The 24,597-nt window shown below is 35.6% G+C and overlaps 1 protein-coding gene across 1 annotated transcript in view; it reads left to right on the top strand.

The window, feature by feature from the left end:
• LOC135202122 (uncharacterized) overlaps window positions 1-24,530 on the top strand; it is a 27,914-nt gene extending 3,384 nt beyond the window's left edge. The window contains exons 2-6 of the mRNA XM_064231372.1: window positions 1,591-1,645; window positions 3,307-3,399; window positions 3,770-4,286; window positions 6,733-6,964; window positions 20,840-24,530. Coding sequence (XP_064087442.1) covers window positions 1,591-1,645; window positions 3,307-3,399; window positions 3,770-4,286; window positions 6,733-6,964; window positions 20,840-21,071 — 1,129 coding nt within the window. The 3' untranslated portion in view covers window positions 21,072-24,530. The remainder of the gene's footprint in view (window positions 1-1,590; window positions 1,646-3,306; window positions 3,400-3,769; window positions 4,287-6,732; window positions 6,965-20,839) is intronic.
• Window positions 24,531-24,597: the final 67 nt, after the last annotated feature.

Genomic DNA, 24,597 nt, shown 5'->3' with positions numbered 1-24,597 from the left:
ATCCCAGCTTGGCGGTAAATAGTTCAAATCGCAATATTCAAAGCTTAACTGTCAAAGAGGAAAAAATATTCAAAGCTTAATGATACAAGACGAAAAATGCTCCTCCAAAGATTGATGGCAAAAGAGAAAAAATGCTTATCCAAAGCTTGATAGTTATAGGAAAAAAATGCTTATCCAAAGCTTGGTGATAATAGATAAAAAATGTTTATCCAAAGCTTGATAGTTATAGGAAAAAATGCTTATCCAAAACTTGAGGTAATATGGAAAAAATGTTTATCCAAAGCTTGGTGGTAATAGGGAAAAATGCTTATCCAAAGCTTGGTGGCAATAGGGAAAAAATGCTTATCCAAAGCTTGATAGTTATAGGGAAAAATGGTTATCCAAAGCTTGGTGGCAATAGGGAAAAAATGCTTATCCAAAGCTTGATAGTTATAGGGAAAAATGCTTATCCAAAGCTTGGTGGTAATAGGGAAAAATGCTTATCCAAAGCTTGGTGGTAATAGGGAAAAATGCTTATCCAAAGCTTGATAGTTATAGGGAAAAATGGTTATCCAAAGCTTGGTGGTAATAGGGAAAAATGCTTATCCAAAGCTTGATAGTTATAGGGAAAAATGGTTATCCAAAGCTTGGTGGCAATAGGGAAAAAATGCTTATCCAAAGCTTGATAGTTATAGGGAAAAATGCTTATCCAAAGCTTGGTGGCAATAGGGAAAAAATGCTTATCCAAAGCTTGATATTTATAGGGAAAAATGGTTATCCAAAGCTTGGTGGTAATAGGGAAAAATGCTTATCCAAAGCTTGGTGGTAATAGGGAAAAATGCTTATCCAAAGCTTGGTGGTAATAGGGAAAAAATGCTTATCCAAAGCTTGATAGTTATAGGGAAAAATGCTTATCCAAAGCTTGGTGGTAATAGGGAAAAATGCTTTACCCAAGCTTGGTGGTAATAGGGAAAAATGCTTCCATCCAAAGCTTAAGGTGGTAATAGGAAAATAAAATGCTCATCCAAAGCTTGTGGTAATAGGGAAAAATGCTCATCCAAAGCTTGGTGGTAATAGGGAAAAATGCTTCATCCAAAGCTTGGTGGTAATTAGGGTGGCTTATCCAGCTGGTAATAGGGATGCTCACCAAAGCTTGGTGGTAATAGGGAAAAATGCTTATCCAAAGCTTGGTGGTAATAGGGAAAAATGCTTATCCAAAGCTTGGTGGTAATAGGGAAAAATGCTCATCCAAAGCTTGGTGGTAATAGGGAAAAATGCTTATCCAAAGCTTGGTGGTAATAGAAAAAAATGCTCATCCAAAGCTTAGTTTAAAAGGGAAAAATGCTTATCCACAGCTTGATGGAAATGGGGAAAAAAGCTTATCCTATGGTTGATAGTAAAACGGAAAATGCTTATCCAAAGCTTGATGGTAAAAGGGGAAAAATGCTTTTCCAAATTATGATAGTGAAAGCGAAAAATACTTATCCAAAGCTTGATAATAAAAGGCGGCAAATGCTTATCCATAGCTTGACGGTAAAATAAAAATAAAAAATTCATATTGCATCAAAAGTTGAACGGTAATAATAAAAAAAATCCATATCATATCCAAAGCTTTACGAGATATGAGAAAATATTATTCACCCAATCGAGCCAACGGGTGACTGTTGTCCATTGACATTTTACCTCGATGTTACAATAATCCTTCGTTCCGTGTCTCCATCGCCATTACAATAACTGACAAAGAGTCGGCCTTGTCATTTATTTGATCTCTAAAGCCCCACTTTTTTTTCTATCTAAAGTAAGAATGTTAAGGTAATCCCCCTGTAAACATGACGAATTGTATTATGGGTTCAAAACTAGGTTGGAACAAAAAGATCCTGACCTTTTAGGAATCATTTGACATAGAAGGGCCCCCCAGAGAGAGAGAGAGAGGTTGAGAGAGAGGAGAGAGAGAGAGAGAGAGAGAGAGAGAGAGAGAGAGAGAGAGGGCAATAGGAAGGACCACTGCACAACATTCATTATGCTGTTCAATACTCAACGCAATAAACATCACTGGCACTCGAATATATGTTGTTGGCTTTTTTATATTATAATGTAATTTGAAATTCTTCTTTATGAGCCTCCACTTCGGAAATGGCTTTTTCCCCGAGTTTTTAATTTCGGGGTTTATTTATGGGAGTTTGGGTTTTTTTCATAGTTTGTGCATTTATAAAAAACACAAAAAAGTTTATTTTCCGGTTTATTTAATTTGACGGAATCCAGCAGATGCTTTGTGTGTGAGAGAGTGTAGGTGTGTGTATATGTGTGGGCGTGTGCTGTAAAACTAAAATGTACATTCCAACGTGCATGTATAAATTGAGAACGTACTTTTTGTGGACTGAAAGACTACTATATCTAATGTAGGGGAGGGGGGGGGGGGTGGAGTTACACAAATAGCTCAAGTGTCAGAATATGAAAAGGACAAAAGTGGTGAATGCACGTGTAGGTATGTGTATGATTTCATAATGCACTTATGTTTACGTAGTCGTATTTTCATATACGCAAGTATGTAGCCGTGTTTCGGCAATGTGATAGTTTGATTGCATCGTCCACGACATACAACTGCTGACTATTATTCAAAAATCCCTTTATTTGACGGATAATACTTTGCTCGTGTATGTGACATGCTGTCAAAAACTGCGTTCCCAGCACATATACAACTAATGAACCGAGTGCTATGGAGGCGACTGAACCCAGCAATGCTACTGCTCTGTGTACTATAACTTTATACCGGGTATTCTGAAACTGTTTACAGATACTCGTGGATACACAGGAACCAGTGAAACTGATAACTAGCAGTACTAAAAGTATATCAAGCTTGTGAATGATATTTTTCACATAGATGTGGTATTTGTATTAAGTTCTGTATAAGGGTGGGAGGAATACAAACAATTACTATATAACAAAAGACCACCAGCAAAATACAAAATTATGTGATAGGATATCATCCCTTTTTACCTCGCTTCAAAAGACTGCATCATCTTGACCGCATTTCAGAGAAATTACCACTTACGATAATGCCAATGTAATTACGCGGTTATATCGCTTGAACCCTATTTCATAATTTTGTATCAAATCTGCCTGTTTTAAACTTGTATCGCCAGAAAACGGACCCAATCTATCCTAGGAAGCCCTGTGAAGCTCGTATTTGCCTAAATGTAGGGTCAGTTAACACCTTTCCATTATTAGCCATAAATGCAATGACAGTATGTATATTCCATTTCTGGTTGGAAGCGTCAAGAAGTCTACACCATTCCTCTGGCACCCTTTAACACTATCCCACCTTAGGCAAGGGACCGTGCTGGCCGAAGCCTACTTTACCCAAACCAGCAGGTGTACTTGTCTCAGAGATTGTCAGATTCAAGTGGATCACCGAAGATAGTAATGATACAATATTGCCATAACTAATTGTCAGATTGCCTCAGCGTGTCTTGGAGACCATTCTGTACCAAGAGAGATGAAACTCATTCTTTGTGTCGTAATATACCTCCAGTTGGCCTCAAGGAGACAAGAAATGGGGAGGAGTTTAGAGACTGGTACTTAACACTAAAATGCAGCAATGAACCACTTCTTGAAATGGTCATTTTACTTACAGACAAACAGATTAAGTAGTGATAAACATGTCCTAGTAAAAGTTTCATTACTGACTTGCAAATAAAGTAAGTAGTGATACAACATTTTAAAAAGCTGGGTTACTTCTAACAATCGTTTGGACGCCACACCTGACGTGAGAAGAAAATGAGTGTGACTCCTCGTACAAGCAAGCAGTTATGGAAACGGTACTGGTCAAGTTTGCATTTACCACGTTAGTGCTGTAGAATATATATACTGGGGTCTTTCAGTCTTTCAATTAAGGAACGTTGCGTACTGTGATGCTTCAAAAACAGCTTTTCCAACCATACATTATTTTCCACTCAATCAGGATCGCTCCCCTTCGAAAATGACCGGGGGGCTAGACTGTGAGGGCGAATCCTCCACCTCGACGTGTGAAGCTGTACCTTCACCCTCCAAGCCAATCGCTACTGAAGGAGAGAGACATCCTAGCAGCCTTCTGACGCCACTTCTGACGGTTATCAAAAGGGAACACGAAGCCTACAGCGCTGGGGAAATCACTCCTGTGTTGCCGCTCGAGCCCTACCCTCCTCCGCCAGCGCAAGAGACAGGACCTTGCTCGACCTTGCGGTCAAGGTCAAAACAAAAGAAGGTCCATGGGAAGGTGATCAAGCAAGAGGAATCCTACAGCAGGTCTCCTTCGCCTGAACGATATGGTAGTTATAATTATTGTTGTATTTTTCTTCTTCGTAACTTTAATTACTTTGTCAAATGGTTTTTCTTCAGTAATATAAATAGCCCATTAAAGATAGTAGTATGAATGCATTTTTAAAAAGAGAATTATGTCGGAACGTACGTTTAATTTCTTCGTTTATTCACTTATTCACACACTCAGATTTTTAATAGGACTCAGAAGTGATGCCAGCATTTTACTTTTAAACTATTTAGTTACTAGATTATTCAACTACCTGCTTCATTTTTAACACTAGTTCCTAAGCCTTCACAATGAAAATGTACTCAGATGTTTGTATTTATTTTTCGAAGGAGATTTTGCCCTCTTCCCTGATGTGTTTAGTGCTCTACTTTGATTACTGAGTTACTGAACGCCAATAGAAGCCCTTTGAAGAACCTAAAGGCCGAATATGGCACTAGTAACCTCATCCTGATATGTCGGTGCTAAAGACGTAACGATATCATTCATAATTCGTTTAAATTGCCTTTCCCTTATTATATGATATATGTACGTACATGTTACAGTAAATATGTGATATCAGAGAAGTCACAAAATCGCCAGGGAATCTGTGAAATGACCAATTCGCTTAGGATCATTGATCGCTGAGGGCTATGGTAGATTCACATCAGCCGTGCATTTGATGTCTAGGCCAGTCCCTTACGACGCTCCTGATTGGCTGTTAATAAGCCAATGACAGGGCTGGAAACTCAGTCTATCTCGAGAGTTCACATAGGCAGGATGTATGTTCCATCTCTCCTGTTCCAGCCCTGTCATTGGCTTAACAGCCAATCAGGAGCGTCGTAAGGGACTGGCCTAGACGTCTAATGCACGGTTGATGTGAATCTACTGTCGTACCAAGGTCTAGAGAGTACTCTCTAGACCTTGGCTAATACTAAACACGGCGAAACTGACTCATCTACAGTTTCGCCGTGTTTACTACTATATAACCCCCCCTCCACCCCCCCCCCCCCAAACCACCACCACCACACACACACTATGTATGTAGTTGATGTTTATTTTTTCCTCTTTTGTAGTAAAAGTATCACAGAGATCATTCTGTAATCATATTTATATTTCTGTACGCATTCATGAACTGTTTAAGTTTGTAAAGATTCTTTTTATTATTGTACTCGCCATTTTCGTATATTTTAAGTTAAAGTTTACTTTCAAAAAAATGTGTTTACGCTTATTCTTTATTGCATATCTTATATAACGCAAATATATATATATGTTAAAAAAATCATTATCTTTGCATATGTACTGCATATGAATCATGTCGACCTCTACCAAAGCCAACATTACTTCTACATGACCCGAGGGCAGCTTAACTTGACCCTCCTTGCTTCTACATGACCCGAGTCCTCTAGGAAAACTGGCAACGTAGCTCAAAATTTGTGCCACGTTTCAAGAAAAAACATGTTAATATTTTTACAGAGTACAAAAACATTTCAGGAGGTATTAATATGCAATAATATTAATACCTGCCCAAAACGACTAGAAGGTTTGGAAGAATTATAGCCCCCGTGGGGGTGGGGGGGGGTGTCAAATGCGTTTCGCCTTGTCTATACTCTGGCTACAAAAGGTTGAGACTCGAGGGTGGTTAGCACTGCTGCCATATTTTCTTAAACTCGTTCAAACGTTTCAGGAAAAAGGGTGACAATTTGATAGATTTGGCAAAATTTCTGGGCGGTGCTGCCATTTCCTCGTGTAAGGATGATTAAGGGAGGTGACCCCCAAGGGTCACAGTAAGAAGAGGATTGTCTGTCGCCTCCCTCCAGTCGTCAGTACAAAAGCAAAGCATGGAGATCAAAACATTATACTACTTAAACTTTGCTGTACATTTTTCGAGTTGCGTAATGTAAAATTTTACATGTGTATGTGTGTACGTATATATACTTTTTATATGGTATGTGTACATATATTATATATATATATATATATATATATATATATATATATATATATATATATATATATATATACGTTAAAACATTAGCATACATACACATGGCATATATTACTTTAAATTCGTAGCTAGAGTATAGTACTAGCCCTGGGGAATCAAATGCAATTGGGACATTTTTTATCTCTGTACTAGTCCCTTATGACGGTCCTGATTACGCTGTTGATAAGCCAATCACAGGGCTGGAAACTCTCTCGAGAGAGAGATCACATAGGCAGGATGCATATTCCATCTCTCCTAAGGTAATAAGGGACTGGCCTAGACATTACATCGCGGGTGATGAATCTACTATAGTGCAGTAGTGTAAATGAATCGCTGTTTGTCCGTGCTCACTTCACAAATTGCCTGGATTTCACATAGTTACTGTAACATATATACATATTACACATCATTTGCTTGTCTTTTTCTTAATATGACACGTGTGTTCACACATAACACCATATTTATCTGCCTTTCTTTTCCATAGGCTCAGGCTTGGACCGGGTCCTCCCTCTCCCCGTAGAAGCGCAGCTGCACTCAGGCAGCAGCTCGCCAAGCGTCAAGCACAAGTACGACAACGTGTCTTCCGACGAAGACGACTCCTACTGGTCGCCGAACCACCACCGGAGAAAAGCCAGGAAGAATGGAAACAAGATCGAAATGGGTTCCTCGATGGACAGACACGCCATTGCCAATAAGAGGGAACGAGAAATTCACCAGTAAGTTAATATAGAGTGTGGGATACGTACGACTAAAATGGTGTGCCTGTGGTTGTGCGGTTTGCTGTGAATGCGCTTGTAATTTGTATGGTAATTTAAACGGTAGTGCTTTTTACCGTGCTTTCTTTTGCTTATTTATTAAATTTGTTTTGCCCAATGATAATAATAATAAATTAGATTTTTTCCAATCATCATCATCATCATCATCATCATCATAGGGACATAGGCACACGATCCCAGATCAAGATCCCTGAAAAGGAATCTAGAAAAACTAGAGGCTGAAGTAGCTCCAGGACTCGTGCAGAAGAGTGTGATAAATAAACAAATAAATAAATAAATAAATAAAATAATAATAATAATAAATAAATAAAATAATTATACTAATAATAATAATAATAATAATAATAATAAATATTGAATTATGATTAAGTTTTTTCCGAAGAAAGGGAATCTTATTACGTAATATATTTTAAGAGGCTTTTATATAGTAAAGGTTAAATACGTGAAACTGGACCCATACTATAAAGAAATAATAATAATAATAATGAGTATTATGATTCAATTTTTATCCAAATAAAGGGATTTTTATTACACATCTTAAGTGGCATTTATCTAATAAAGGATAAATATATCAATGATGTCTTGACGACCCAAAAGTTAATTAAACTGGAACAAGTGATTCGTTTCTTGAATTATAACTGTAATCGTGATTACTTATAACACGTCATAAAATATCAAGTTAGTTAAATAAGAATTTGCGATAGTTTTGTGTGATCAGTCATAACAAATGAACTTAAGGTATTCGTTAACTGTCCTCAGCAAATGCTTTTAAGATTGGAGGACGACGTACTTTAATAATATGCAAAGATTTGTTTCACTTATAAAGGACCTCATTCTGACAATAGCCTTACTAATGTGATACAGTCGTTTTATTAAGTTAAAAATTCCAAGTTACAGCTTAAAGTTTCCTAGTGTTGAAAGCATCAAATTGCCCCAAGTTACAGACAATTATAGCTTTACATTTCATCTTGCTTGCATCGCTTTGAGGGCCTCTCTTATTGTTATTATTTTCTGCTGTGTGCTGTTCTTCCTTATGTCAGTTCCTCGTTCGACGAGTAGGTCACATGCTCGCCTACCAATTCGGTAGTCCCGAGTTCGATTCCCCGCTCTGCCAACATGGAACTAGAGGAATTTGTTTCTGGTGATGAGAAATTCATTTATCGATATAATGTGGTTCGGATCCCACAATGAGCTGTAGGTCCCGTTGTTAGGTAACCTATTGGTTCCTAGCCACGTAAAAATGATTTAATCATTCGGGCCAGCCCTAGGAGAGCTGTTAATCAGCTCAGTGGTATGGTTAAACTAAGAGATACTTTTTTTCTTATGTTGGGTATTTTCTTTTCGCATTAATCTTTTCTGCAACTTGGTTATATTTTTTTAGTGAAGTCACTCGATCGTTGCAATACATTGAGCCTCGACTGATCTCTAAAAAGCGACAGATTTACAATGCTTTGTTTATCCCAGGGATATATTTATCCATGGTGAGCAGTAACAATCTCTCTCTCTCTCTCTCTCTCTCTCTCTCTCTCATACACGCACCGTTTCATTATATATATATTTATATAATTATTATTTTAAATATATAATACGTAATCTATTATATATATATATATATATATGTATATATATATATGTATATATATATATATATATATGTGGTATCTATATATGTATAATATATGTGTATATATATATGTGTATTATATATGTGTATTATATATGTGTATATATATGTGTATATATATATGTGTATATATATATGTGTATGTATAGATATATAGTATATATGTATATAATATAGTATGTATATATATATGTATATATGGATATGTAGATATGTATATGTATGATATATGTATATGTTATATATAGTATATGTATATATGTATATATGTATGTAGTATATGTGATATGTATATATTGTTATATATGTATATATGTATATATGTATATATGTATATATGTATATGTATATATGTATATATGTATATATGATATATGTATATATGTATATATGTATAGTATAGTATTATGTATATATATGTATATGTATATATATGTATATATGATATATAGTATATAGTATATATGTATATATATGTATGTATATATGTATATATATGAATATATGTATATATATGTATATATGTATATATATGTTATATATGTATATATGATATAGTATATATATGTATATATATATGTATATATGTATATATATGTATATTATGTATATATGTGGTATATATGTATATATCTATATGTAATATGTATATATATATATATATATAAGATATATATATATATATATATATATATATATATTATAGATTTCAGGAGGTTCCATGATACACTCTCAGTAACAGGCCATGATTTATTATACAAAAACGTTTCGCACACAAAACACGGTGCATCATCAGTCTGTGAAGAATTAAAAAACAATTACATTATACTACACATAAAAGGAATTCATCAAAAATTAAAATGACATTAAAAAACTGTAAAAAGCATTATTAAAAAACAGTAAGAAACAAAAGAGAGAGATACTAAAACTACCACCCCATCTCTAGTAAGGAAAGAAGAGGGAATGACAAAAACCGAGGTCCCCAGTCAAGACGAAAACTATGCCAGATATAAAGTTGAAGACGAGGTGTTATTGTTGAGTGAAGGAACCAGCCTTTTTATGAGTAACGACTCTAAGGTGGTTAAGTGATCTGGGTCCTTCGTATAGCCAATTATGGAGAAGTGCTGCTTCAAGTGATCTATTTTACAAAGAGCAGCTATGATTTCTAATATTGGAAAATTCAGGTTGCTTAATTCTTATGACCTGTGCGAAAGCTGAAACCCTTATGGCTGCAATATCTCACTTGCAGTAACCTTCGAGTCGATCCAATGTAAGAGCCCGGACATCCAGGGACATGTGAATTTATAAACAACATTCGATCTCATGAAGGACTGCAAGCGATCTTTGAAATAAAAAAATGAACCTATTTTACAAGGATTATTCGAAATAAGTTTAAGTTGAAGACATGGAATTTCCTGTTCGATGATTTTAGTAAGTCTAAGTGAGAACTTGGTATCAGACACATACGGGACAGAAGCAAAACACAGTTTCTTTGGAACATCAAAATTAGCTATAGGTGGAAAAAATTGGAAAAATTTGGTTAATAATTTATTTATTTTTTGTTTTCTTTTATTTAAAATATCTAATGTACAATACATTTTTTTATTACATTGTTAAGGAGCAATATTAATTTTATTTTTCATATACAGCACTTAATAAATTAAATAGCACTTTTTATATACAAAAAAAATTGTACAAACATTCAGCTCACAACTAATTCTTACATTTTTAGACAGGAGTCTTCAACCGAGTCACACACAATAATTAATACCTCTTGGACAGAATTCGAGCTAACAGACCGGTAAATGTAAGAACAGCATCATACCAAATTGAGGCATCCTTTCTAAAAAAACATATTCCATAGTATTTCCTTGAGAAAACCTTACCAAAGTTCTTTTTATATGTATTCCGCAAAACCCATCTATCATAATTAAGTTTACCCTTAAGATACATTATCAAATCAGACAACGACATCTTTTTCACTTTACCACCCACCCAATTGCATACAAAGAAACCTGTCAATAAAACTAACGCACTATTATCATCTTGTTTCAATTTGCAGTGGAAATTAAACATTAAAATCTTTATAAAGTTATCCGGGCTCATATCACAAATCTCACCCAACACTTTTTGAAAATACAACAAAATTGGCTTAATTTGGTTACAAAAATAAAAATATGCAATATAAATTCTGTTCACTGCAGTTATCACATAAATCTGAGCTTTTAATGTTTTAAAATCTTCAGTCTGTGGTTTGTTGCCAATATCCCGTGAATATATTTGTATATAAATTCCCTCTCCAAAGTACCAATAAAAGGAACATTAATACGTTTCCAAATCAACACCCAATCTAGTAGCGGGTAATCACTCTCAATGCTTGGTTTTAAAGACAATTTGAGATAATAATAAGCTGCCTTGCATGTAACATACGGAAAGTTTTTAAGCCTATGCATTTTCCTTATTACCTCAATGGCACTCGAATAGAACGATCGGGTGTCACATAAGATACGTCAAACTATATCTCTTAATACAACAAATAACTAAATCTAAGTTTACAATAATACACACTCAAACCAGTTCCGCTTAACACATCCTTTAATACAGTGCAGCTGAAGATAGCTTGAGTTTTATAGTACACATCAAATATTCCCAAACCCCCTTCACTTCTACGTAAACATAACGTAGCCCTTTTTATTGGATTGTACATCCCCTTCCAGATGTACCGAAAGATTCACGTATTAATCTTGCAAAATATATTTCTTTACTGGGGGTAACGTATGGGCCATATACCATACTTTTGATAAAATCAAAGAATTTACAATTAACTCTTTTGGAAAATTGACAACTTCCTCATACTCAACATATTTACAGCAGTTTCAACCTTATTCGCGATAACAGACCCAGTTTTCCTCGTGCATCCAATCAAAGTTATTACAAAGATAATACCAAAAATAACATACTATTAACAACCCGTATCCACTCCAAAGGCCAATCCTGCCTGTTAATCCAGTGCCCAAAACCATCATTGTAGTTTTTTTCTTTGTTAATTCTAGCACCTGTCGCGACTTCAAAGTGCTGAATGAGCTGGAACAAGCTGTTATCGAATTTGTTGTTGACACAAATACGTAAGAATCGTCAGCAAACCTTGTACTTTCACGACTGTCTGGTTTGGAAGACTAATACCAATTATATCGTTACTTTCTTGAATGCCTATAGAAAGGTTCCTGAAAAATACAGAATAGCAACATTGACATAGGGCAGCCTTGCCTCACCGACCTCTTGACAGGAAAGGAACTGCTTAGACAGCCATTAATACTTACATGACTTACACATTGTAAATATAATATTTTTATTAAATCAATAAACTCTGTCGGAACACAAATTTTGCTAACACCTCATATACAAAACCAATATGCACTCTATCAAAAGCTTTTGACCAATCGAGACTCAAGATGGCAGCATCTACTTTATTTTTCATTTGAATAAAACATGATGTCTCGTATGGTACTGTTACATGAACAATCTATCTCCCATTTGACTGCACAGTATTGCTCAGGGAAATTATGTCGTCTAATATAGACTCAAACCTGTTTTTTAAAAACCTTGGCAAAAATCTTATAATCAGTATTTAACAACGTTATAGGTCTCCAATTTTCTATTAGAGCAAGGTCACCTTTTTTGCATGTAGTTGATTACACCTACCATACTGACTCTTGGACATTCGCTTTACATCACATACATAATTTAATACAGTTATAAAATCCTGTTTTATAATATTCCAAAATTTCTTGTAAATTCAATAGGGAGACCATCGCACCCAGGAGTTTTCCCATTACACATTTTTTCCTTTTTTCCATAGCATTCCACACCTCTTGACTGAATCTCAGTAGATAAAGCTTGTAGGCTTTGACCATTCAGCACTGGTCCACACTTATCGAGAAAAAAGCTCATACACTGTCGGTCACCTTCAACCAAACGAAACATATTCTCAAAATATTCCCTAATTCGCACAGAAATCGCATTCGTCCCTCAACAGTCGTGCCATCTTTTATTTTAAGTTTAGTACAAAACAATTATTTATTCTTTTAGTTTTCTCCTTTGCCAAGCAGATAGGAAGAAACTCTCTTTCACCTTTCAACATCTCATCAGTTTTTATCCTAATCTTCACACCCTCCAAAAACTCATTCTGTAGGTCACAAATTCTCTTTTTTCAGTGTTTGGATCATGTCGTACTTATCCCCGTTCTATAATGAACATCATTTAATTGTTGTAACCTCCAATGTAATAGGTTCAACAAAACCATATTTTTCCTGTGAAATCTTCATGGATAACTTAACAAAAAAAAATCTTTACATCGTAACTTTGCCCAATCCACCATTCCAACATATCAGGAAACTTACATTTATAAGATTGTACCCGTTTCCACAAGTCTTGAAATTGCTCATTCTATATTCTCAGAATCCAAAATTTTTACATTTAATTTCCAATAATCTGTTGATGTTTTTAAGTCAATAACCTTTATACTCAAGAGGACCATATTGTGATCTGAAAAACTAATCGGGATTGTTTGTGCCCTCGTAATGTACGGAACGGAGATTAACGGTGTAGATTCTATCTATACGAGACCCATAATTTTCTTTAACATACGTATATTCCGGGATACCTCTAGAAAAATGATAATTATCCTTTTAAAGCTAAATTTGAACCAGAGTACCAAGAGCTTTGGACACCAAATATCTATATCATTGCTACAGTCCCTGAGACAAGTCACACAATTGAAATCACCACTAATACCAGGGAATCAAGGTTGTGTCTCAGAAAAAAGGTGAGGTCATTCCCAAAAAACTCCTCTCTCTCTCTAGTCCTCCCTGACCCTGTAGGGGCATATACATTTACAATAGGGATAATGCAACCATTAAATCTTACCCTAATACCCAGTATCCGCCCGTTACAATCTCTGTCTGTTGACAACACCACTATTTCCTTCTTTCTAGAAATACATACCATAGTCCCTCCTTTACACCAAACCGTCGAGTTCAATATAATATTACAACAATTGCTTAAATAGTTTAATACTCGTAGGTCTCTCACGTTATGTTCCTGTATCAACAAAATGTCTATCTTATACTGCGCCATGAGTGATGCTACCTTCATCTGTTTATTTACATCGTTTAAGCCATTGACATTTAACGTTGCAATTGTAAGCCATGGACAGAAGAAAAAATCACAACTTCTTCTTTTCGGTACGTTGTCGTTGCTTTGTGTCTTCGTTTCTTTCCTCTTCTCTTGTGATAAGACTTCTCTAGTAAGCTTCATCTTGCCAACCCTTTCCATATTAATATTCCACTGACTTTCAGTTGATGTATCCAAGATTCGCTCTTCATATCCATCCTCATTACCTAGTACTATATTCTTGCACAAGTCCATATCAGACTCATTTTCAGAGATCATCACATCTGTGGGCTCATCATTCTTATGCACTGACACCGTAACAGTCATTTCCTTTAATCCTTCATCATCACTGATCTGTTCCTTGCGTACATGCATATGATCCACCTCCATCTGCGGAACATCAGGTTGCCCCTGCTCACTATAACCTTCCCGAAAATGAGTGCTCCAAAGGGTCCGGAAGTCTAGGGGACCTACTATCATTTTCAGTATTAAAAATATCAATATCGAATATTATCACCTCTTACCTCATCACCAATTTCCTGCACACCAGTATTTAGGCTTGTTCGCCTGTGAATAAGTTCAACTCCAGCTGATTATCTTCAGGTATACTATTTCTCAAGTGTGCCACTCCCTGATCGTTCTTTGATTCTTCATCAGCACCACCATTCGATGCTTTCGACATAACACCGGTCTCATATTTCCACCTCCAAATTTTTTTTCACAAACAATTCTTTAATGTATCTGGACCATCATTTATTTTAGGAAGATTCGGGAAACACGGCCATGTTAAAAACATTTAACCTGGATTCGCTTTTCCATTGTTACAAATTAAACAGCTAAATGGTGTCGTCCATTCCGCATTATAGCAAGTTTTAGGTTGGCCTTGATAATAAAAGTTACTGTGTGTCCACATATATTAACCGACGAAGGAATGTTTTTCCCTTACCTCCATCCTTGCCGTTCGGATACCGTTCAACAGTCCCTTTGCTCTTCCGTGGGAAAATCTGTTGTGTCGTACAGAGTGCACCTTCCCGTAACTACTTAGGACACCGATAACCAAATCATCATCCATATCCAAACTGGTGCATATCTACGGAAACATATGTGTCATCATACTCAAATTAATAACTCTTACAGTTTACCTTCACCAATATCAATAGATTTGTCCTCATATTCCTTTACTACCATTTCAAACCGCGTTATGGTCAGCGAATTTTATAATCCCCACCCTATTGTTGAGCATTAGCTGAAAGCCGGAGAGGTCTTCTTCTTCACACCTAGATGCATGAAAATTACTTCACAGGCAAGGTCATACGTCGGGTGCCCACAGAAAAATGTAATCCAATCGAATCCTTTCTTTTAAGTTTGCCCAAAGGGGCAAAAGCATTTAAGTTGTCCCTTCCATTCATCTTCTATAGTCTAGCCCAAAGGTCAGGCCAAAACACCAGAAAGCGGGAGCAGCTCAAGACACGTCCTCTCTGCTCCGAAGCTCTAGCGCGAGTCCTCTCTATTTATTAATGATTTCTATGAACTATATCTCTAGGATATGAATTTTTTTGAAAGAAGTTTAATAAAAATTCCATTTCCTTATGAAATATTGGCCAACTGGAAGAGTATTTTAGTGCTCTATGGACTAAAGTGTAAATACTGTTTAGTTTGAAGGTTTTTTGGCATGAACTATAGTAATTGTTGGCTAATCCCGTATATGTCCTTTTTCTATAGACAGCTGTGGTAAATTCAAAGTTAGTTCTTGTGACATTGATATCTAAAAATGGTAAACAAACTGCCCTCGTTCTCCACTTCCATTGTAAATTGAATATTCGGATGTTCGTTGATTAATATATTCTAAAAATAAAAATTTTTTGAAACATTTCCAAGGATGTTTAAAAAGTGCAAAGGTATCGTCCCACATATCTTCTAAAATACGCTGGGTAAATAAAAGAGGAATTACACTGGTCTAAAAATTTAGTTTCCAAGTCAGACATAAAAAAATTTGCAAATATGGGACCTAAAGGGTGAACCATAGCAACTCCATCGACCTGCGAATAGAGCTGCTGGTTAAACACGAACATGGAATCTTGCACAGCAAGTTCCAGAAATTGTTTAAAAAGTAGATCTATTAAAACCATGAAATAGAGTGTCAATACTAAAAATCTTATTTAAAATGATATCAATGGTTTCGGTCAGTGGTACATTAGTAAAAAGGGATATTCAATTTACAATGGAAGTGGAGAACGAGGGCAGTTTACCATTTTTAGATATCAATGTCACAAGAACTAACTTTGAATTTACCACAGCTGTCTATAGAAAAAGGACATATACGGGATTAGCCAAACAATTACCTACTATAGTTCATGCCAAAAAAACCTTCAAACTAAACAGTATTTACACTTTAGTCCATAGAGCACTAAAATACTCTTCCAGTTTGGCCAATATTTTCATAAGGAAATGGATTTTTATTAAACTTCTTTCAAAAAAAATTCATATCCTAGAGATATAGTTCATAGAATCATTAATAAATTTTTAACCAAATTTTTCCAACCACCTATAGCTAATTTTGATGTTCCAAAGAAACTGTGTTTTGCTTCTGTCCCGTATGTGTCTGATACCAAGTTCTCACTTAGACTTACTAAAATCATCGAACAGGAAATTCCATGTCTTCAACTTAAACTTATTTCGAATAATCCTTGTAAAATAGGTTCATTTTTTTATTTCAAAGATCGCTTGCCAAGTCCTTCATGAGATCGAATGTTGTTTATAATTTCACAATGCCCTGGATGTCCGGGCTCTTACATTGGATCGACTCGAAGGTTACTGCAAGTGAGATATTGCAGCCATAAGGGTTTCAGCTTTCGCACAGGTCAAAGAATTAAGCAACCTGAATTTTCCAATATTAGAAATCATGCTGCTCTTTGTAAAATAGAGATCTTGAAGCAGCACTTCTCCATAATTGGCTATACGAAGGACCCAGATCACTTAACCACCTTAGAGTCGTTACTCATAAAAAGGCTGGTTCCTTCACTCAACAATAACACCTCGTCTTCAACGTTTATTATCTTGGCATCAAGTTTTTCTGTCTTGAATCTGGGACCTCGGTTTTTGTCATTCCCTCTTCTTTCCTTACTAGAGATGGTTGGTGTTTTAGTAGTCTCTCTCTTTTGTTTCTTACTGTTTTTTAATAATGCTTTTTTACAGTTTTTTAATGTCAATTTTAAATTTTTGATGAATTCCTTTTATGTAGTAATATAAATGTAATTGTTTTATTTCTTCACAGACTGATGATGCACCCCGTGTTTGTGTGCGAAACGTTTTTTGTATAATAAATCATGGCCTGTTACTGAGAGTGTATCATGGAACCTCCTGAAATCTTCCTATATTTGCCGTCTGCAGATACATAATTATATAATATATATATTATATATATATATATATATATATATATATATATATATATATATATATATATATAGTATATATATATATATATATATATATTATATATAGATATAAGCGAATACCCACAGGAAAATGATAGTCAGAAATCCAAGCGCTTTCCGTCTTTACTAAGACATTGTCAAGGAACGTTCCTTGACAATGTCTTAGTATTGACGAAAGTGCTTTGATTTCTGACTCATTTTCCCGTGGCATTTGCTCACTTAATGCAGTCACGTACATCTGTGATTTTTTAAGTGTGTGTGTGTATATATATATATATATATATATATATATATATATATCATATATATATATATAATATATATATATATATTACATAATACAGATATTTTCATAGTTCAAGTGATCTGCCATTAAAAAAAAATAATTTTCCACTACTACGATGTAACACTAAAAATCAGTATATGGAAGGAAGTGGGTAGTTATTAAGGGATGGATATTCAATCAGTCAACTTACTGTCAACTTTCTCCTATTGTTGTTACCGGTGTTATATTTTATAATTTTTTTGAAGGTATCGACGTTGAAATAAACGTCATTTATGTCGAATATAACCGCGATGAATATAATAAATTTAATGATAAATAACGCTGGAAGAAAATTATTTGCCATTTGACGGCGAGTGTATACACGACTGCCATTAAAATTTAATGCACTGTTACTATTACTAACGACTACCTCTATTACCATTGTTATTTTTTTTTTCACTGACCCCCATCCCGTTTGTATGCGCATGGCGCGCGCACATCTCTCGCTCTTGCTCTTCGTGCATTTCTGCAAAACCTGAATTGTTTATGAATGTAATTTGGGTGTTCTCATTACCAAGTATCCCTCACAAGACTTGTTTATGGAAGCCATTTGACTTGGGGGGATTACGGCAGTGGCTTATCCCCTTCAAAATTCCCCACCATTTGAGCATGATGGAAGTGAGGGGGATTGGGAAGTGGGAAAGAGGAGGAGGAGGAGGAGGAGGAGAAGTGAAGGCAAGGGGAGGAGGAAGGGAAATGGGGGGTGGGCGGGGTGAGGAGGGCAGGCTGAAAAAGAAAACCTTCGGCCTCCCTACCTCCTTTGGTGAACATGTATACAAGTCCCCCCTTTTTTCCCCCAAGGGGTTTTACTTCTGGGGGGAGGGGGGGGTAGGGTTTGTGTTTTCGTTTCTCCCCTGATTTTTGCTGCGACCACTTACCCTCTCCTATCCCCTTACTGTCCCCAGTTTTCCCCCCCCTCCCCCACCCCTATTCCCAACAACCAGATCGGAGGGGAGTGGCGAGCCCTCACTTAAGCCAAATAGAGGGGGAGATTATATTTTGCAATGTCATTCTCTTAATGCACGCCAAGAAATAATGGCCTGGCTGAATGAATGTTACATCCATATATTTCTTTCGGGTAGAGAATACTCTGAACGCTTATAAATATACTCTTAACAATATCTAGCAAGGGATTTGATATGGTAGGCAATAATAAATCATAATAACACAACAAATGGCCCATATAAAGCGTAACAAATGTCAAGCACAGCAGTTTCAAGTCATAGCACCATTATTATTATTATTATTATTATTATTATTATTATTATTATTATTATTATTATTATTATTATTAGTATAGGTAGTAGTAGTAGTAGTAGTAGTAGTAGTAGTAGTAGTAGTAGTAGTAGTAGTAGTAGTAGTAGTAGTAGTAGTAAACGACGTTAATGACATGAACATAAACACATTTTAGTACTGATGAAAGATCAGAGGTAATAAGAAATAACTATAATATTAGACTTCAATACCAACGTTATTGACACATATTACTGGTAATTATAGCAGCGGCCACAGTCATTTTCTTTAGCAATGATGAAATGCAACAGCAGTGATAATATTTTAAATATGGTAAATTCTGTTAAAAAATGATTTCACAAGGTATTCTTCTTTTCATTTTCTTTACGATTGTTTTTATCCCTGACTCATTTGGAATTAATCCCTTGCTTCCTTTTTTTTTTCCCTTATCTCCGCGAAGTCTCCATTTAACGGGGGGGGGGGAGGGGGGGGGGGGGAAGATGCAGGCATATTGCATCCGGATTAAACCAAACCAATGTTTGCTGTCTCCTATTATTTAATTTAAGGCTTTGTAAGTATAAAAACCGTATTTACGTAAACAAAGAAAAATCAATAAAACGGTTTCTCAAAATCTGCCGTTTTTCTTAGAATATCGTCCTGGATATCAAAACATTTAAATTTCTATAGATTTGAGGGATTTTTTCCAAGATAGTGAACCGCAAGTGTTTTTCGGTTGTCGTTATGTAGGACTAATATTTACAGTCTTTTATTTGTTTTATGTTTCAATAGTAATCCCTAACAGGCTTGTACTAACGCTTCGCAAAGGTGGATACGTATATATACCGGGTTCAAACCCGTGGGGGGGGGGGGGGGGGTTGGGGGGGCCCTCACTATCTAGACAAGATCCGAAATTAAGTTTTCCTCTGTGAATGGACCACAAAACTAAAAGTAACAACAGTAAAAGGACGGGGGGTAGTGCCGTCACTGGACCTCATGCGGTGCACTGTAGGCATTACTTAAGGTTCTTTGCAGCGTGCCCTCGGCCCCTGGCTGCAATCACTTTTGTTCCTTTTACTGTACCTCCTTTCCTATTCTCTTTCTTCATCTTACTTCCCACCTTTCTCCTAATAGTACTTGATTCTTAGTGCAACTGCTTTGAGGTTTTCCTCCTGTTACACCTTTCAAACCTTTTACTGTTAATTTCCATTTCAGCGCTGAATGACCTCATAGGTCCCAGTGCTTGGTCTTTGGGCTAAATTGTATATTCGACTCAACAACGGGAAAAGGTACAATTTCGTAACGTTACTAAAAGAAGCGCAGCCATGTCTCGTATAACCGAAGTTCTATAGTAGCTAACGCCTGGATTGAATGCGCTATATTTTTATTTATTTATTTTTTTTTTAACAGTACACGACAAATGATGCGTGTTTGAAAGGAAATTAGCCTTTTAATTAGGCCACATAAAAAGTGCGTTTCTTTTTTCAAAACGAGGGCTATTGACAGCTTATATCTGTCGAAGAATTATTCTTCAAAATTACAGGGAGGTTGTTCGTCTACTTTTGTCAATTGTGTAGCTTATACGAAAAATGTCTTTGTTCGCACGTTTACAAGACCATTGAATGAAACTACAAATTTTACACCGTAGGAGAAGGATAAAGCACGAGCCACCTTTTCCCTATTCTAGAACTGGAATAGTTAATAATAGCACCATTAAGAACCTTCCCAGGTAGGGGGGTTGGGGGTGGGGTGTGATATAAAGCTACAAAAATTAAGTCGTGTTAAGGTCCAGCATTCCTAGAACAAATTATTTTTTTTGTTCGTAAAACCCGTCTGCTACCAGCATAGAATACACATATCTCTCTTTTCAGCATTTTTATAACATGAATATACTGGGTGGGGGGGAGGTTGATATTATAAAGCTACAAAAATTAAGTCGTGTTAAGGTCCTAACATCGTTTCTAGAACAATTTTATTGGCGTAAAACCGGTCTGCTATGAACATAGAATACATATCTCTCTTTTCAGGCATTTTTATAACATGAAAATAGATCCATCTGATGTATTATTCCCCTGTTATGCAGACACCAGACTTCAACAACTGCGTCAGGAAGGAGCTATGAGGATGAGAGTCTTGGAGGCCGAGCTGTCACTCCGGCAGCAGCAGCAACACATGGAGCAACAGGAGCACAACCTCAAGATGGAGATACTGAGGGAAAAACTCAAGAGGTTGAGAGAAGGGAAACCGTTCGCCGATTAATATCAATTTTCCCAAATTATGTTTTGGAGAATTTCCACTCTTTTCGTTATGTGGAAAACTGGACCAGTGAAAGTTTATAGAAATTGTGTTGTGAAAATAGAGAATTTCCATTCTTCTCTCTATGTGGAAAACTGGACAAGTGAAAGTTTTAAAAAATTGTGTTATTAAAATAGAAAATTTCCATACTTTTCTTTATGCAGAAAACTGGATCAGTGAAAGTTTTTTAAAAAAAATTGCATTATTAAAATGGAGAATTTCCATTCTTTTCTCTATGTAGAAAACTTGACAAGTGAAAGTTTATAGAAATTGTGTTGTTAAAATGGAGAATTTCCATTCTTTTCTCTATGTGAAAAACTGGATAAGTAAAAGTTTACAGAAGTCATGGTATTAAATACTGAAAGTGGTATTCTAGTTTGGTCAGTGCCAAGTCTGGTTGGTATCCCCTGCCTCCTTTTAAAAGTCAAGGGTTGTATCTCTCCTCTTTTAAAAGATAATAGGTGGTATCACCCGTCATATTTTGAACATCAGGAGGAACATATCACAACTTGTCTTAAAAAAAAGAGTAATTGTGGTATCCATTCCTTTCTCTGAAAGGTATGGGTGATATCCCCAAATTTCTCTTGAAAGTATTAAGGGTGGCATCCTACCTTTAAAAAAGTAGAGGTGATATCCCGTGTCTTCTTTTAAAAGATAGGGGTGGTACCCCGTGTCTTTTAAAAGAATGGGTTGGTATCCCATGTCTTCTCTTCAAAGATTAGTGTGGTACCCCATGTCTTAAAACATTGGGGTGGTATCCTATGTCTTCTCTTAAAAGATTAGGGTGGTATCCCTGGCCTTTTAAAAGAATTGGGTGGTATCTCTCACCTTCTCATGGAAGAATTAAGTGTGATATCCTTCACCTTCTCACAGAAGGATTTGGTAGTATCACTCACCTTTTAAAAGAGTATAGGAAGTATCACCTTTTAGAAGGCTAAAGGGTTGTACCCCTCACTTCCTTTTACAAAGATTGGAGATTGTATCCCTCCCTTTCTTTTAGAAGGATTGGTGGTGGTATTCCTGACCTTTTAAAAGAGTAAGGATGGAATATCTCGCCTGCTTTAGGAGAATATGAATTCTTATAAAATTACAGTGCTACAGAAATACTCATTTATTTATGTGTACTCAAATTGCCAGTTAACTTAAGTTTTGTAGTCTTATAGCAAGAATAGAAAAGTAATTCAAGTATTTTTGTTTATGGTAAACATTTGACAGAGAACTGAAAAATTTAAAGTACTTTTGTAGAGATTGTAAAATGGATTTTTATAAATAACTTTATAATAAGACAATCAAAAGAATGCATTCCATGAATCAATTACATTATTTTGAGTAGAAAACAATAACCAAATGAATATGGTACTAGAGAAAGCGTGAAATTCATGTAATAATGAAATGGGCCATACCCTGTGTTACCAAAGATGCCTAATATATTCAGACTGCATAAGTGCCATTGTGATGATATGTTTCAAAAACTGGTAACTCTTTACCTAGATGAATTTATCAGAAATTTCGATTTTTCTCTTGAACTTGAAACAGACGCATATTATTTTCAGAAAGATGACTGCCAGCCAAATTAATATTCTCATGGGAATATCTTGCGTCTGTGTCAGTTTTTGGGGTGACATTGACCTATTTTCATGATCTGCAGACTATGATCTTTTAGAATAGTAAAGTACAGTTCCTATTTGGTTATATAGTCTTAGAAGAATTATGAATATTTGACGTATTATAATCTGGCTGCTTCTCTGTTATGAACTGAACATTATGTGGCTTCAATGTAATTTTGTGACTTATGTAACTTGTTATCTTTTTGTGTATGTTAAATTTTTAGATAACTTTTGGATGTGTCACTATTTATGTGCCAAGACGTTGAACGTGTATTGTGACAAACATTGAATTTTATACAGATACTTCAAGAATACTCTGAATGTGCTCTTACATGCAGTACCTTTATCCTGTTCTATTGTGACGAACAAAGAAATAAAAGATGCAATGTACAATTAAATCTTCAACTGTAAATAACCATTGATGAAAGTATCGTCACTACAGTTGTTCCCTCTTTTATTATAATATTTTCCTGGAAACATATAATAGTTAATCAGTGGATCATAATGCCAATTTACCCCTTTTTCTTATTACTTTAGTCTAAAATGAAAAAAACATTATAATTAATTCTAGTAGCATTACCTTAGCTGTACCCTCGTTTGAATGGCATCTACCCTCAGCTGTACCCTCGTTTGAATGGCATCTACCCTCAGCTGTACCCTCGTTTGAATGGCATCTAACCTCAGCTGTACCCTTGTTTGAATAGCATCTACCCTCGCTATACCCTCGTTTGAATGGCATCTACCCTCAGCTGTACCCTGCTTTGAATGGCATCTACCATACGTCTTGAAATATACTTATAATTAAGATGTCTATCAGAGGTTTTCCAGTGAATATTTATTAGTTTATCATTACTTTGAATGCAACCTCATTTAATATGAGCGTTAATTGAATTAATAAGACCAGATTCTCGGTGTAATCCTTAGTACGGATGTTTCTTTTCTGACAATTATGTAACAAATCTGAAATGATCTGTATTTATGACCTTCACATTGTAATCAAACTGCTTCATATGACATGATTGTAAGAAGGTTTACTTTGGTATGTTGTTGATTAACATAATAAGTTTTCAAACATCAATATCTTTGAAACCAACCATAGGATTTTAATCTAGTTTTCACCATTTTAATGGAAATTTATCTGTGTACCATATGTTATACTTAAGCTATACATGTAGGGTAAAGTTAATCATCCTGTAGTATGAATGAAGAGCCCAGTATGACTTAACCTTAGTGTTATTGCGTGGTTTTACTGCTATTTTGAAGGGGTAGTATGAACTTACACGTTGAACTGTAACTTGTTTGGAATGTTCCGGCATACTTAAACTTCAGCGTGATTGTGAGAACATCTGTGTGTATATGTTATGAGACTTGTGTCCTTAGTCATTTGGCCTAAAGTTGTACCTAAAATCTAAGTTACAAGATGCAGTCACTGTTGTACCTTGAGTTATCTTGAGATATACACTAAAAGTATCAGTTCATCTTTTAATATAGTATATACTGTATCTTGTGGTGCAGTATTCACAGGTGAATTCAGAGTACTGTAAATAGTACTTGTGTTTTTCAACAAGGATGAAAAACCTTTATGGTCAGGGTAACGAAACTGCTTTGTATTATTGATTCACAGTCCATTTGGACAAGTTAAGAATGGCACCTCCGTCATCAGGTCACAATTTGTACATAAATGAAATAGTATTCTGGTAATGTTCATACGATTTATTACCATTTCAATTTTCCTTCACCGGTGTTGTCTTCAGTTTCTTGTCTGTCGTCAACGGCCTTCGTTTTGAAGACTGTTTAGAGATGCAGTTATGGCTGTTGAGCTCTGTTGAGATTTTGTTGAAATAAAGAAGGGGAACTTTAGAATAAACAATATGCAATGTCAA

Source organism: Macrobrachium nipponense, chromosome 30, assembly GCF_015104395.2.
Source record: "Macrobrachium nipponense isolate FS-2020 chromosome 30, ASM1510439v2, whole genome shotgun sequence".
In the NCBI taxonomy this organism is placed as follows: Eukaryota; Metazoa; Arthropoda; class Malacostraca; order Decapoda; family Palaemonidae; genus Macrobrachium; species Macrobrachium nipponense.
Note: the sequence above shows the minus strand (reverse complement) of the source record. Positions and strands in the feature narration are given on the sequence as shown.